Source organism: Lolium perenne, chromosome 7, assembly GCF_019359855.2.
Source record: "Lolium perenne isolate Kyuss_39 chromosome 7, Kyuss_2.0, whole genome shotgun sequence".
NCBI classification, from domain to species: Eukaryota; Viridiplantae; Streptophyta; class Magnoliopsida; order Poales; family Poaceae; genus Lolium; species Lolium perenne.
In genome coordinates, this window is record NC_067250.2 from 82280347 (window position 1) to 82297241 (window position 16895).

General features: G+C 47.2%; 2 protein-coding genes across 3 annotated transcripts in view; both read left to right on the forward strand.

The window, feature by feature from the left end:
- LOC139833629 (protein ALP1-like) overlaps nt 1-16895 on the forward strand; it is a 45904-nt gene that overhangs the window by 19864 nt on the left and 9145 nt on the right. The gene's annotated exons all lie outside the window — the stretch shown is intronic.
- On the forward strand, nt 10656-14377 carry LOC127316859 (OVARIAN TUMOR DOMAIN-containing deubiquitinating enzyme 4). Of its 2 annotated transcripts, none has more exons than XM_051347329.2 (7): nt 10656-10934; nt 11620-12137; nt 12274-12395; nt 12485-12525; nt 12648-12746; nt 13208-13400; nt 13866-14377. In XM_051347329.2, the coding sequence occupies exons 2-6, from the start codon at nt 11639-11641 to the stop codon at nt 13377-13379; spliced, it is 933 nt and encodes a 310-aa protein (XP_051203289.1). In that variant the 5' UTR covers nt 10656-10934; nt 11620-11638; the 3' UTR covers nt 13380-13400; nt 13866-14377. The 2 variants fall into 2 exon arrangements, with proteins under 2 accessions (XP_051203289.1, XP_051203291.1); XM_051347331.2 differs by having other exon boundaries at nt 10656-10929.

A 16895-nucleotide genomic window follows, 5' to 3' on the forward strand; every position in this document is an offset into this window, starting at 1 on the left:
CAAACCAAACTACATATGACAAGATTGCCTGGCACTATGAGAAAGATGGAAATTTTTAGTGTGAGAAGTGCTTACAAATTAGCCTATACTATAAGAGAGGGAATTGGAAATAGCACAAGCAACAACCCGAACGGTGAAAGGAAAATCTGGACTAACATTTGGAAAGCCTCGGTTCCAAATAAAGTCCGGGTTTTCAGTTGGAGACTGGCCTCGGACAACCTGCCAACACAAAGAAACAAATGGAGGAGAACACTTGAGATTCATAACATGTGTCCTATATGTGGAAATGGAGTTGAAGATAGCTTCGATGCGACTGTAGAATGTACAAAAGCTAAAGCCCTACGCCACAGCATGAGACAACTTTGGGAGCTACCTAATGAGAAGAAGTTCACTAGAACAGGTAAAGATTGGCTTCTTGTGTTACTAGACATCACTCACAGGAGAATGCATCAAGCCATTCTGCTATTATTATGGAGAGCCTGGGAACTAAGAAACGACATCTACCACGGAAAAGGAAAGTCCACCATACAACACTCTATTGACTTTCTTATTACGTATGCCAACACCTGGAATTCTAATCCTACAGATGATACAGACCAGACTAACGCAGATTTAAAGGGCAAGAAAGCGATCCTCGACATGAAGAATGAAGAAGAGAAATCCAAAGCAAAAGGCTACTGGGAACCCCCGCCACGAGGTTGGCTCAAGGTAAATATAGATGGCTCTTTTGTGCAGGAAACAGAAAATGGAGCTACCGGAGTGGTTATTAGAGATCATACGGGACACACAATTTTGGCGGGAGGCTCAATCATTAAAAATGCCCCAGTGCAGAGGAAGCTGAAGCCACCGTCCTATTGGATGGATGTCGTCTGGCGATGAACTGGACAAAACAACCGATCATTTTTGAATCGGATTGCCTGACACTAGTGAATTCTATCCATCGGAAGAATGATTGCCAGTCCAAGCTGAGGAGTTTTGTCTCTGATTTTCTTCATAATAGTTCCAACTTCCCAGGATGGAAATGTATGTTTGTTAAAAGAGAGCGAAATGCTACAACACATGTTTGTGCTGATTATGTTAGGAGATTAGGATCTGGAACCCTTTGGAACAATATGTTTCCAGAACAGATCAATATAGCCCTAAACAATGATTGTAATCCGGATCTTGTTTTTTATGAATGAATGAGATACTTTAACCTCAAAAAAAATAAAAAGAGGAAGAGTACATCATTAGTAAACCAAATGTAGAACTAGTACGTAGCGAAGGCTTTCTCATCGGAGGGTTTGTCGCTGGACCGGGAGCTCGTGCCGCAATAGGCCACTAGCAGCCCCTATTCTTTCTCGTTAGAGTTGATGGAGTTGATGTCAGCCTTCGTGGCGTTCTGAATGAAGGCAACGGGCATTCTCGATGACGTCCTTGACGACGGTGCGGCCGGGTCTTGGCCAAAACTTGATCTTCTTGGCCATGTTCTTCTTCGGTGGTGGGTGCTCATCGTCGAAGCGGACCAGCTTCTCCTCTAGCTCCTCGTGAAATAGCGTCGGCCAATAGAAGCTATTGGCGTCGTACTTTGGGTCGAGCCACATCAGCTTCTTCTGCATGCGGCGGAAGATCTCGTGGCCGAAGTTCTTGCCGCCGGGTAGTGGCGGCACGGGCACCCAGCCGAGGCTGATGGCAAAGCCCCTCGACACCGTCGCTTTTGGCAGCACGAGTATGACGTACTTGGTGCCCCTGAATCCCTGATGGACTTGTGCCAGCACAGCAAAGACCGGTCCATGTCGACGGTGGGAGAAGAAGGCTTCAACCCCGGCCGGTGGTCTTTGGAGCAGGCATGACTGGAAATGGCAATGGCGATGGATGCGGGAACTAGCGCGTGCGGGCGCTTGACTTCAAATGGACGGACGGCTAAGATCAATGCCAGTGCATGAGTTGAGGGGATGGCATTGATGGCGGCGCAGACTTGACTTGCCATTGCTGATGAGGTAGAAGGGTAAGTGGCCGTTGGGTCGCTTTCCAGGGGTCCAAGAACCACCCGAAGGACACGCGAGCGGTTCGGGACGCATATGTCCCTTCGCAGCCCAAATTTAAACTAGGAATAAGTATACATGGGCCTGAATCCGTTTAAATTCAGGCATTGGGTTGAGTTTTCCTTACCCGAACAAAAGACTCAATGTTTCATTTTATTTGGATCGGACCGTTGAAAATGGCTTACCTTCCTGTACAAGTGGTTGATATGTATGACAAATTCCAAATACTCCCTCTGTCCCATTAAGATTATCTAAGATTTTTTAAAATTTGAATATATATTGATGCTATTTAATATCCAGATGCGTTCAAATTATAATAAATCCTGGAAAACCTTTATAGGACGGCCGGAGCAGTGACACAGTGTTGTACTGTTACAAGGGCATAGAGGTAATAGCAAGTGGCTGGGATAGGATCGAGTCTCTGCGGGTCACGTGCAGTACCGGTGAGGTGCATTCAGAGCGCCTTTAATCTGCTCGCGCCACGCAGGTTTGTCTGCGCCACACAGTACCTGTGCGCTGCGTTCTGCGTTCTGGTAAACAGGGCAAGCTCTGTACCAAGCCTATTCAATGCCAGCACACCGTTGGATCCCGATGAGTCGATGACAGAGCGAGGCCCTTTACCGTACGTCGCTGATCTCTCCGGCCGGGGTCGGGACCAGAGAAGCTTCCGTCCCGTTCGCCGATCTCCCAGCCGGCCAAGCGATATCCGAAGCAATCGAGTGGCGGCACCGGCCTGGTAGCGAGCGGAGAGGAGAATGATGACATGCAATTAACGAGATGAGCGGCGGTACTCACATGGGCATGTGCGTTCCTCGTCGCTGTGCACGGGTCGATGATGGATGTATGTTGCATTCGACCGGAGATTTGATATGATATGATATACCAGCGGGGAGCTAGGGGACCGCGCGCTCACGTGAATGGGCTGGGTTCACGTCCCCGTTCATGCATGCATGCATGGCATGGGCAGGGCTTGCGACGGGAAGGGCGGGCACGCGTCACGCGGTTCGCTTTCGGACACATGGGTAGGTCTGTCATCTGTGCGGCTAACATGGAGAGGCCGCGCGAAGCGACACGATGTGACTCGGATTGGGTTATGGGTATATGGATGAAACTCACATTATTGCGACAACATGCCAAGTACCACTCGCACTAGGTCTACGTGATATGCTGCGTCTACCTACGTACAGGAGTTGCTAGCGTACTGAAATGCCCCTAGCTAGCTGGTTACAAGTAATTGACCAGTATTGACTATTTGACCACGAGACAGGGAAGTCATTGTCGCGGTGGAGCGGCCTCACGGGGCGACTCCCACACGGCAGGACAGCCGAGGGTCCCGATCGACGCTCATGTGACGCGTGGGCCCGGATTTAAGAGGACCAGTGCCTAAACTAGGAATCTAGATCCAACAAGGTGATGAGTAACCGATCAGGCAAAGCTAAACTAAACTACTAAATCCAATGCTGCAAACACGAACCGGCTGATCCGGAGACGTCCCTCCGTCCTGAACGGTACATGTATCCGTCTCTCACCAGTATAGGGCCGTGTCGGTATTGTCCGTGTGCCCGTGTACCACATGAGATGCATCTGCTTCGTGCACCACCGTAGCTAGCCTGCTGGTCCGGACATGAACGAATTTCTTTTGCAGTGCCATCTCTATCGAACAGCCCGCCTACCTGTCAAAGATCATGAGCAGAGCAACCTTTGCTAAAGCTCATGGCAAATGCAAAGAGGCGCGGCTAGCTTTGAAATAATGCATTTCTTTATAATGATGATGTAGCCACGTGAAAGTGAAAATGCATGCGCAAGATCGTGTTATGAAATATATACGCAGTTATACACACTATATATGCACTATGCTGCATTTACAGAGCTAGTATGCCATATTTTTTAGAGAACTAGTATGGCAATCCAACATCACGTATGTGTTTGGGCAAGTAGCATCCCAAGTTTGAATGGAACGGAGATGACCTATCATCTATCTAGACCGCGGTAAAGAACGTCCTGCAAGAATCTGGGTCCGGGCCCCATGCAGTCTCGTCGCTGCACATGCTGATTGCCGAGGCATGTTTTGGTCGAATCATCTTGAATAGCTTGAATAGCAAGGTAACTTCGTTCACGCGAGTGTTTTTTTAGTAGTAACATCGTTCCTAAATATGTCATATGTTAAATTGTTGATAAGGAAAAAAAATTACACAAAAAACGTCCATATAGTCCCCAAATAACAAAAACGCCCATGCAAATCATAAACTAAAAATTCGAGCAAGCCATTGTGACATATACTTAGGGCATCTCAACAGGGCAACGCAAAGCGTCCATTTGCGTCCGCGGAGCCGGAAAAATGCATCGGGTCTCTGCTCCAATGGGGTGATGTAAAGTAACTGTGCCGTCCACGCGACCCAAACCTGGTTCAAATATGCGTCTCGGATGCGTCTCTGCGGATGTTGTGCGGACGCACAAAGTGTCCGCTCGCGTCTGGCGAACGTTTCGTCGGGCCCGCCTGGCAACGTCCATGGCTCGATGCGTCTTCTCAGACGCGCCAGCGACTGGCGCCGCTGCGTCGCTTGGTAGTATGCGCCACGTAAATGGCGATGCCTCGCCTGCCAAGCGGTCGCCGCCCACCTCCGCCAACGCAGTAATGGCGGTGCCACGCGTCCCGTGGCCGTCGCCTACCTCCGGCCTATATAAAGAGGGTGTGCGCTCTTCTTCCTCATCCACTCCTCCACACAAACCCTAGCCACCACAAGCTCCACTGTAGCGCCGCCTAGCTCTTCTTGCGACGTAGCCAACCCCGCGAGGAAGTCCATGGCGGGTACTGGTGGCCGTCGAGGCCACGGGCCTGGGCGCCCCCGGGGACGGGGCCGGGGCTGCCGAGGTGGAGCAGCTACGGCCCCACGGTCGTCGTCGCTTGCGTTGTCCTCATCTTCGCAGGAGGAGTGCTGCTTCGAGTTACTCCTCTGCATCGACGGCGACCCACTCGGCATCAAGCGGCTCCCGGACAAGTTCGCTGAGTTCATCGATGGCGTCGAGCCGGCCCAGTTGCAGCTATGGGAGGCCATCTGCAACTTCTGCCAGTGGCCTATCGAGGTCTTATTCGACGGGCAGGGCAAGATGTACCTGCACACGGGATGGGACAAGTTCGCCCGTGACCTCACGCTCGAGCCCGGCTACTAGCTCACCTTCATCAACGAGGGGGACGGCGAGATGATCGTCAAGGTGTTCGACGACACATCCTGCCGCAGGCACTACCACACCGACGAGTCTGGCTCGGACACCGACAGTTAAAACTGTTAGAGTGTTCTTTCTTTGCAACGAATATGGCCACGAGCCAATTGAAGCCACCAATGACGGTTTTTGGATGTTATTCCATTAAAGAACCAACATGGCTATAATTACCAGTTTGGGTGATTGAGTGTGCCCGAGAGTGTTCTTTCTTGACAGCGAACATACAGAACCAACACTAGTTAGATTTTCCAGTTTGGGTGATTGAGTGTGCCCGAGAGTGTTCTTTCTTGACAGCGAACATACAACCAACACTAGTTAGGTTTCCTCATTTTACAATGTTCGTGTTTGTGTCAACCATGGTTTAAACTATGTATTAGTTTGTGTGAACCATGTTCCCAATTATTTATTAATTTATGTAAAACCATGTTCCCAATATGTATTAGTTTGTGTAATGTTTGGAACTATATATGTTTATAAATGGAGGAGGAAATAAACAATTAAAAAAAATACGTCGGGTCGCTGGAGCCACCCCAGACACAAACGGACATGTGAACAAAAACGGTCATTTTCATATCCGCTAAGTGACACAAACGGACATACGCGAATAATTTAGACGTCTGAAATACATCGCCCCGTTAAAGATGTCCTTACAACTGAATCTCTCGCCACCATCGAGCTCGAAGGGAAGTTAAAAAAGACTCTGTTAGAAATAATCTTGTCCTAGTCTAGTTAGAATCTTGTCTTAGTATTTCGTGGGTAGTAGATGTTTAGTCAGTTCGGTTTGTACACGTCGTGTACATGCCGTGGAGTCATAGCTGGGACGTAGGTGTCTTAGGGTCTGTTTGTTTGGGCTGCAGCTTTTGAGAAGCAGCTGTAGCTGGTGAGCTGTGAAAAAGCAGCTGTGAGAAGCAGCTGTTGGAAACGAGATTTGATGTTTGGTAGGAGTGCTTTTTATGGCTGCTGTTGTTGGTTTTAGGAGTGAAATGTCTGAAATGCCCTGAGTGCTGAAGATGTTGAATATATGCAGATTTGAAACAAATTTTCTATTTATAACACTTTTATTACATAATTATCATGTTTAGAATTTAATATAGCTTTTGGCTTCTAAGTCAAAGTTTTACGGCTTCCGTAAAAAGTGTAAACAATATTAGAATCAAAACGTAACCAAGGTAACATATGCATTGCAGATTATGATTTTGGTGATAATTCTGGACTGGATGCGGGAAGAGCGAAATTTATAGATTAGGAATAGCATCCCGAGTTCACCTCCATATTACATAACCAGATCCACGAAATAAATCATAGTTCTCTCACAACCAAAATAAAATATTACATAACCAGATCCACAAATAGGATTGTCAAATCCTTCTCATCAGGTTGTTCAAGTATTTATCGATGCAAACTAACATCTCACTCTCCATGTATTTATCTATGCAAAGTAACATCTCAAAAACAGATCAATACATCATCTCACAGCAATCCTAAAATCACATCATTTCACAGCAATTTGAAAAATATATTGCAAAGACTTCTCCATTGAACCAAAAAGAACAAATTCATCAAACAATCTGATACACAGATCTGTTCACAAATTTGAGCATAGAAAAACTGGAGGAGGGTGCTGCAGCAGGAAGAGCTTGACGGGGCGAGCTGTTCCCAGCGGTGCCGTGTCCGGCGACCGACCGGCGGAGAGGAAGGCGGTCGACGGGGACAAGCTCCACCCATCGTCGAGCGGGAGGGAACGGAGATGGGGGAGGAGGACGGCGGCGGGTCGGGGGAGGAGGGCGGCGTCGGGTCGGGCGAGATCAACGCGTCCTACCAGCGGAGAGGATGGCGGCCGACGGGGACAAGCTCCGCCCGACGTCGACGCGGGCGGGAACGGAGATGGGCGGCGGGTCAGGGGAGGAGGACGGCGGCGGGTAGCGGGAGGAGGACGGCGACAGTTCAGGGGAGGAGGACGGCCGACGGGCGCGGGCTGAGAACGGCGGCCGGAACGGCTACGGCGGCCGGAACGGCGACGGCGGCCGGAAGGGGAAACCCTAGGCGCGAGGAGACGGGAGAGGGGAAAATGGGGAGAGGGGTGTTGGGCCGGGTCTCATTTGGAAGGGCATGGAGCACATATATGCGGTGGCAGTTTTGGGGTAAATACTATGAAGGGAAGAGGACAGCTTGGTCATTTGCCACGCGGGAAGCGGGGCGCAGCTCGGGAAGCAGGTCTCGACCTGCTTCGCGGCTCGCAGTGCATTTCGTGGCAGCGCTTCTCACAAGTGCTTTGCAATTTTTTGCTGTTTGTTTGGGCTGCTGCTTTTTGGACCTCAAAAGCAGCAAAAGTAGAAGCAGAAGCCCAAACAAACAGGGCCTTAGACTCTTAGTAGTGTTCGTGTCAAGTTAGCCTCAAGTACTAGTCTGCCTAGAACTCTGTTCATGTCGGTTTAGGTTTCTAGCACGAGTAGGTTTATGTCTTAGGTCGGTTATACTGCATATTTATATGCCTGTATACCAGGTCGTGAAACCAGATTGTAATTAAGAGAAAAGTAGAAAAGAAATAAAGAGAGGAAAATTAGAGGGTGCGACACGCACCCTTAGCGATAAATTGTGTGTTCGCGTGTGTTCGTCTAGTTTGATGTAATCGATCCGTGGGAGAATCTCAACAGACTCAAGCAGCCGTTGAGTCGTTGATGTAGCCCCGAATAGAAAACTTGATTGGAGTCGCTGCAGTATCCACCGCCGTGTACAAAACGATCTAGGGAGTAAGCCATATTGACCACAGCATCATACTTCTAGTAGAAGGCTTATAGCACCCGAGTTACCACTGGCGCGCTAAAAAAGAGGTCCACCGGTGCTATTTACCGCTAACACACCTAAATATTGGAGCGCGGTGATACGGGTATACAACCGATAGGCACAAAATTTGGTGCGCCGGGGATAATCGTCGCGCATGTCTAGGCTGGGCCAAAATTTTGCCGACCTTTACCGCTGGAGCACCACTATAGTGGGCTGCCGGTGGTACCCCCCCCCCCCCCCCCAGCGCTACCTCGGAACTTCCTTTTTAGTTTTCAAAAAATATAAAAAAATGCTAGAAATTTCAAAAAAATCCTTTAAGAAGACCAAGTATTATGTGTTCTAGTTGTTAGAAAAATTCACAAACACGAATTTCCATATATTAGGCAAAATGGTGCCATGTTTCGATAAAACAATTTTTTTTTTTGCATATGATCTCCGATGAAAACATTTTTATATGAAAATGTATCTACGCAAAATTTTACATCCGATTTCAGGTTTTAGAAAAGTTGCAAAAAAATTTCGAGAAAAAACATACCGCTGGCGCACTGGCATATTGGTGCGCCAACGGTAATCTATCCTATATATTGAAATGAGCCGGCTCCTCCTCCTTCTCCTCCTCCACTTCCCACTTCTCATCTTTCACTTCTCCTCCTCCTCCTCTTCCCTCCGGCCACCTTCTCTTCTCCTTCTCCTACTACTACTACTACTACTCCTCCTCCTCCTCCTCCTCCTAGAAGTGTCCTCCACTTCTCACCGCCGACCACATCTAAGGACACCTACTGATCGGCGACCACCTCCCCGACCTCCCTCCAACGACCACCTCCTCGACCTTTCTCCGACGACCACCTTCGGCTGACCATCCTCCTCTCACTCACCTCTTTCTTCTTCATGCACGAAGACACCGGGCACGTCGCGATGAACGTGATAAACACGACGAACGACCTAGATCTGGCCTTTTTTGAATTTTGGAAAATGTCACCGCCGGCGCACCCGGTGCGTCGGCAGTAACGCGGTATCATCGGCGTGATACCACCGGCGCATCACTTTTTTCGCGTGTGCGTCGGCGGTAGCCCCTCAATGCTGCTAAGCACACCATCAACAAGGGGGAGGAGTTAGCTAGGCCTAATTTGATACTCTTATTAGGAATATATCATTGCCATATGATTATGCCGAAATTATAAAGCAAAATTAGTTATAGATGGCAAGATGTTAAACCAAGCAATTATGATTTGATTGAGTCTTGTTATGTCTAATGCTGAGGAAATCGTTTATCGGTGTCAACTCAATCGGCTAGCGATTAGTGATTAATGGGCAAATCGATCAATTAAGCAGCCGATAAATTAGTTAATCGGTAGATAAGTTAATCGGCTAATCGATGACCCACCAAGCACCGATTAATCAGCTAACTTTTTTTAACAGTGGTCATGTCTTTTTTTTTCTTGATCTCTTTATGTAATTGTTGCCTTTGGCTATATATAAACATATTACTGGTGCGAGACAAAGCATCACTTACCACACCGAAAACAAACATGGTATCAAAACAGATATTCTCACGATGCCGATTCTAGGTTCCTAAACATTTTCACATCACGTGCCACGCCCGGAGAGAATCTGCACGAGGCGCGGCACCCGGTATCAGTCAAAGATTATATTGGTTCATTAGATCATCCCAGTCGTATGCTCCAAACGACATACGATGCAATCATCAGACAAACAGTTGGGGGACGCCAGTGCGGGTTGCCGGCGTCCCCTAAATCGGAAATTTCAAAATGTTAAACTTCACTAGAATTTAACGGAACGAGCCGATTTCATTGAAAGTTCGTTAAATTTACAAGTTTGAATGAAAATACGATGAAATATAAACCATAAACTAATCGCGGTGTGGGCTAGCGCGCTAGAACGACTCCACGCCAATGGGATCCTCCTCCGTTGCCTCCTCCTCCCTTGATGGCGTGCTACCGCTCGCGCATGCGCTGTTACCGTGCCTCCTTCTCCCGCTGGATGCGGTAGTCCCTTTGTCAACCATGAGGTCGATGAGCTTGCTGGACTCCCTGGCCGACCATGCGATGCCGACGGAGAGCCACGCCTCGTGGCGATTGTTCATCGAGTTGGCTAGGGATTGAAGAAGCCCCGACTCGCTCTCAGGGTCGCCGACGTTGCCCATCGCCGCCACCTCCCGCACGTACTCCTCCTCCCACCTTTGCCCGGCAGCGGTGGCCGTGACTTCTAGAGCAAGGCGATGCCGGCTCGTGGAGACGGCGATGGCTTGCACTTCACGCGATGGAAGCGAAGAGGAGGCGACGGCTGGCATGCCTCGCCGATCACGATGCCGCCAGTGTGGTGGGGTTTCCTTGGAGGAGACACTAGCAAACTTCAGTATCTTCTTAAACAAGTTGATCAAACAACATGATCAAACACGAAGATCAGGCTGAACACTGTAAGAAAGGGCAGCAGCACCTGCAGTTATGCTGAAAAAACGTAGTGCATTTGTTTTTTGAGGATGCCCATATTCTTCTTTAGGACATAACTGCACATTTGAAGGGCCATGGGCCAGATATGCCGAATCCTTGAAGCTCAACAGGCCCAGACCTACCGATAAGCCCATCCATGCCTTCCTTCGCCGTCCTGGTTGGTTCTCGAATCATCTCGACCCGAGCTGTCCGCTTCCTCCCTGCAGCTCCCTCCCCCTCTTCCTCCTCCTGCCGCCATTGTTCCGGCTCGAAGTAACCCAGCTTTCGTCCTTTCCCCGCCAAGGCGCTTCTCCTTTCACCTCTCTCTCACTTCTCCCCAAACCCAAGGAAGAGGAAGGCAAATCCTATAGACCTGACCGCCCCCCCGCTCCTTCCCGTTCGCCTCCGTCATCGGGAATTCTCTCTTCCTGGAATTCACTCATTTTGGCGTAATGTACACTTCTATCTCGTCTACTTGTTTTTAATATTCCGTACTATCTCATAAGGGATTTGACTCGATTCATGGCGCGATGTTACTTAAAACCGATTTTACCTGTGTTTTCGCACATTTGTTTTCTTCATTTCATTTGCGAGCAGAGCGGCGGGGCTGTCTTTCCTCAGCTGATATGATTAGAAGCATGCCATGCCGTTCTGGATGCGGTGCTTGTTGTGTGCATATCTTGTGCCGAGAAAAAATCTGAGATGTGGAAACTCTGAATATTGAGCAACAACACTCTTACCGGCATTCCTTTGCTTTCCATGTTAAAAAATGTTTGGGAATTATAATTTAGTTTTTCGTGTTTCTTCATGATGACATGATTTTGAATTATATAGACCAAGCAAATAATAGCAAATCTTGTGTTCTGTAGTCGGCAGTCAAGACATGTCTAGTCCACAAACTTTGCGTAGGCAAATATTTGGAGTGCGTATGTGCAGTTATCTCAAATACTTACTGTGGATAGTCTATCGTCTGACTACATTTTTGGTCCTGATGTTCACCATTGTGTATTAACATGTAAAACTGGACTAGAATTGATCTATTTAGTCTGTATGATGGTCTTATTTTAACTTAAAGGCTAAAACACTAATAGTATCCTGTTCCACTAGTTCTTACATGTCATTTGTCCGCATATGCGCAGCTGATACAATCTGAACTGGATGCGGATCTATTCACCTGCAATCTGTTTGCGGCGATCTGCCTCAAGTAACATGTATGCCCATCCCAATCAGTTTCAAGGAGGAGTCACACAGAGTATGGCCATATGGAAGTGCTCCGGGCTGCAGTCAAGCCGTTCTCATATGACATCGGGATCAGCCAATTTTTCTTTTAATAAAAATTTAAGACCTGCTGAACCGCAGAGTCTGAAGTACTTTGCTAGCTTAGTGGGTCGACGATTGCTTTGCGGATTATCAACTAGAGAGGGCAGTCTAAGTGTAAAGCTCGACATGCTTTCACGTGAAAGAATTTCGGGTATGAATTGGAATTGGAGAGGCATGCATCAAAAATTAGGAGCTACAGCTGGTGGGCTTTGTTTTGGATTTTCAGTTACTGGGGTTGCAAAAGCTGAGATGCCAGTTGACAGGAATATTAACTGTTCAGAAACATCAACATCATCTACTCATGGGAAGAAAGTCTACACAGATTATTCTGTTACTGGTGAGAAATGCATTTTTGTTAGGCTTAATACTTGTTTTAGTTAAGAAAACACACTCCTTTATCATATTTATATTTGCGTATATTTCAGCATGGCATTAAGCTGACTACTCATAACTGTTTTACCTGGATTTACCAGGCATTCCAGGAGATGGAAGATGCTTATTCCGTTCCGTGGTTCACGGTGCATGTGTCCGGTCAGGAAAAGCTATACCTAATGAAGATCTTCAAAGAAAGCTAGCTGATGAATTGAGGTCAATGGTATGTCTGGAATGTTTCTAGGTGTTCTTGTTTTTCGTGCTATTGCCTTTCATTCTTTAAATCCGCTATATAAATATATTATTGTACAGGTTGCCGATGAATTTGTCAGTAGACGGGAAGAGACTGAATGGTTAGTTGATGCACATTTTTACTGTTATTTTTGTTCTTCTGGTTTTAAGATAAAGTTGCTACATGAATGGAATTATTGATGCATTTTAAACTGTTGCATTTTCTTGCAACAACTATTGACAGGTTTGTTGAGGGCGATTTCGATACATATGTTTCTCAGATTAGGCAGCCACATGTGTGGGGTGGTGAGCCAGAACTGTTCATGGCTTCACATGTTCTTCAGTAAGTAATTGGACCTGTTATGCATTCTTTTCCTCATGGGTACCAAAAGTGGCTACCAGCAATAAAACATCGAGGTTCACTTATGTTTTGTTAGCCCCCATAAGCTATATAGCTTTACGAAAAAAACACGGGTAATGAAAAAAATGGACTTCTTTCTTTATTCTGTCTGACTTTTTTCCTACTATGCTTATGTCAAATCATTACAAGACACAGATGCCAGTAGGGATAATGTCTAATTTTTATTTCTAGAACTGTGCAAAATACATTAAGTGGACAATATAAAATAAAGTTGACTAAATTCTGGTCATAGTTATAATTAGAGAGCTAAGAAGCTGTCATGTTAATGCAAACCAAAAAAATCCTTCTTGATTTGATGTATGTTCTGCTAACAACTTAGCTTGCACTTAAGCAGTACTTTCCATGAAGTAAGAAGTAAGAACTCCATTACTTTGTTTACACAGGATGCCAATAACTGTGTACATGCGTGATGAAGATGGGGGTGGTTTAATTAGTATCGCTGAATATGGCCAAGAGTATGGTAAAGAAGATCCAGTACAACTTCTGTATCATGGTTTTGGCCATTATGATTCCCTACAGATTCCAGCCAATAGGGGTCCAGAGACAAGAATGTAGAATTTTGGAGTTCTGGACAAGGTATGGTCAACAATTCTGATTTCCGTCTTTTCACGACGATATATTGTTGAGATACTGATGACTTATACAGTGAGAGTGAGTGTTTAATTGTTTATATAGCTTCAATGTGCATTACAAGCTTTGGAGAAATAACTATGTCGCAAAAAAACCCGCAATACATTAGGTTTCCTGAACTAATGTAGTGACAAGTAAGAAATCACGAGTCAGAGTAGGGAGCAGTTATTCTTCCCTCTCAAATGAGGGGGGTAGGCATTATTATTTTTGTTCCCTCCTGTATAAGCCGTTATTCCTTAATCATTCGGGAACCTGGAGATTTACCACGTGACCGTTACGTCCATATCCAACCCCCTTTTCAGACAATCTAGTGCATGAATAAAGAATACTTAACAAGTTATGAATCCTGAACTTCTTATGCAGTTACCATTTCCTTAAAAAGTATTCCTGACAAAAAAAAATTGCTGGCAGGCACGTTGCAAAAGCATTGATCTGTGGATAGCAGATGTCTTTGTCTAGGGACATGCTCATAGAAAATGGTAAGAGATGGAAGACATTCCATTCTCTGTTTGAAGCTGCCCAACGAGCAAAATTTGGAGCGATCCATTGCCTCTGATTCTGCTGAAGAAATAGGCAGGAACTCAACAAGGTAACATCATTAGGGGAGACGACTGAATCCTGCTGTTGGTTCATGTACTCACCGTGGACTGTTTCTCAGAAAACCTCACCATGGAGTGGTGTAGATAAACCTGTACTTATAAGGCCGTAACTTGATGTAATCTCTCTTGCTCAGGCAATATAAGTTTACCGTTAGTCTCGTCTATTTCATTTGACGATCTGGAGGTTCGAGTGCTAGCTTTTATTTGAACAGTGAGTGCTTGCTCTGTACATAATGACTAAACTATGGATGACAAGTGAGAACAGATCAAGTAAAATGTTGGTTGACAGGCGGCAGAAAATATGGTGCCTACTGTCTGGTGTGATTTCGTGGAGTATATTGTTATGTTGTAGGGATTCAGTCACACTTGGAGGAAATCCTAATTTGAGACCTAATTTAAGAACCAAAAATGACAAATCAAATGAGTACAGCCGTTTGATTTTCTTCCGATGAACAACAAACAGTAGATAGGTGCAGGTTCTGCATATTCTCCCTAATCTACTTTCCGCTGCCGTGTCTGTCAGCAAGCAATACAGTTACAATATGCAGAGGAGTGCTCAGCCATGAATATGGAGAAGTACAATAAGTTCAGAATTTAATGGTAACATATGGTTCGATCATCCGGGTCTGTAAATGGGATAAAGAAACAGAATATTTGTGAAAAGTTGTTGACAGATCGATCAATACAACGACATCCATTACAGGATTGAACATTATGGAAACATTCGAACTATTAAGAAGCATGTAAATGCAACAGGTCCAGAATCAACGACCTAGCTTTTAAAAAAAAGATCAGCGATAACTGTTCGCCACGTTGCGGATCAGATAATCTTCCAGCTCCCAGTGGCAAGCACAAAGATCAAGCTCGCGATTTCGACCTTTGCGGGCTCTAGGCTGCGTAGTCGTCCGATCCTGGAAGCTGTAGGCACGGAAATGACCAAGTTGTTGCAGATAATAGTTGAGGTATACCGAATTGGCGGCGATCTTAGGGAACTTCTTTGTGGACACCATGACAGAGCCAGCCCCCGCGAGGAAGGCTGCATGGTCGTTGCCGACCCCGCTCTGGGGGACTAGCCGTCTCCTCGCCATGTCCACCTCAAACACCTCCACGCGGCATCGGCGTCCGCGCCACATGAATATCTCCGTCTCGTTGTAGCCACCTCCCCGCATCAGGTTGGCACCGAACATGTAGCGCACCATCAGCATCTTGTCCTGGGACCGGACGAGGAAGGAGGTGGTTTGTGCGGTCACCGGCGGGTCCTCGTCGAGGAGGAACTTCATGAGAGGCCATGGAGACCCCGAGCTCAGATCCAGCGACATTATCCTGCCGGACACCGTCGTGAAGTAGCAACGCCCTCCCAAGGTCACCGGCGACTGGACTAGTGATACCATGTGGGCGATGCCCTGCTTGGCGACGCGCCCGTACACCCAGTTTTCGTCGCCGGGCTTGGCGCAGACGATCGGATACGCCCCCGGTCGGAGGCAGAGTATGAGCGTGCACGGCGACGTTGAGTCGTCGATGCCCGCGCCGGTGATCCCTCTTGGGTCCACCCGGGGCCAGAGCGTCAGGAGGCATAAGGGGTGGTCGGCCGGGTCGACGGTGAGGGGCGGGAACCGGATGAGCGCGCCGGTGAGCGGGTTGAGGACACTGACGTCGTTGCCGCCCTCGTGGAGGAGGACGAGGAGACCGTCGGCAGTGCCTAGTTGGTGGCTGGTGGCGAGCTCGGGGAAGTCGACGTTGGCGCGGGCACCGGTGGCCACGTTCACGAGGGTGCGGCCCGACGGGTGGCCGCAGCGGTAGAGCACGATCCAGTCGCGCGGGCGGAAGCGGGCGTCCATTCCGTCGCCAGCGCGGGGGTTGTCGGTGCAGTCACGCCAGGGCTTGCACGCAGCCCGGAAGCGGAGGTACTCGGCAACGTCAAAGGTGAGCAGTCGGTCGGCGATGTCCATGACGAGATCGGTCGGCAGGTTCTTCCAGTCTCGCCATTTCATAGCGGCGCGGGTCCGTTTCGCCACGGGCTGATAAAGGCTCCCAGACTGTTGCGACGTCATCTTAGTGATCCAACACTGTCCATATTTGGAAACACGTTCATAAGAAAAATTGGAATGCAACGGCGCTCAAGTTGGGAAATTTACTATACTACTCCAGACCAGAGACGATTGCTTTTTTCAGTACTGTTTGTAACTATAATAACAACGGACACCACGTGTTCTACACCCAGGACAAATAGACTCTAAGAAAGACCGGCCAATGCAACGAAATTCCCCAAATATATATATAAAGAAAACTTGTTTTTAATATAAACATGTTTCTTTTGCTATGGTATCAAACCTTGTTATAGAAACTTTTGCTTCAAAGAAAAAGAGATTGACAGAATCTTACCAATACAGGAAATATACCCTAGTATACTCTCAAACATGTAGATCTGAGAAAATTACCAACCACAATTTTACTTACCTTTTTTATGGCTATGAACTATGCCTCGACGAAACCCTTACTCTCCTCTCTGAGAGCAACAATTGTGATATTACCAAAGAACACAATGATGCAGTAGCTCGACTCTTGGGGAACCTGAAAAGACGTCGGGTGGATTTAGAGATTGGTTTTAGAGATTGTGACTTATATAAACAACCGAAAACACGCAATATAATTTGATAGATCTAGATCCGGGGAAAAGTACTAAATATGAAGCACTAAAGAAATTCCAGGTATATCCGACAACTTTTTACCTTTGATTTAATGCTTTGTGTTCTCCATCTTCTTTTCCCCTAAAGCAACAGAAGGAATAGCGATGGAGAATGGGTAGGAATATTGGGGCTTGTTTAGGGTGATGGCGGCGGGA

Coding starts and splice junctions, on each gene's coding strand:
- LOC127316859 (XM_051347329.2), top strand. CDS start 11,639: ATGCGGATCTATTCACCTGCAATCTGTTTGCGGCGATCTGCCTCAAGT. Junction 12,396..12,484: donor CTGATGAATTGAGGTCAATG/GTATGTCTGGAA, acceptor ATTATTGTACAG/GTTGCCGATGAATTTGTCAG. Junction 12,526..12,647: donor AGACGGGAAGAGACTGAATG/GTTAGTTGATGC, acceptor AACTATTGACAG/GTTTGTTGAGGGCGATTTCG.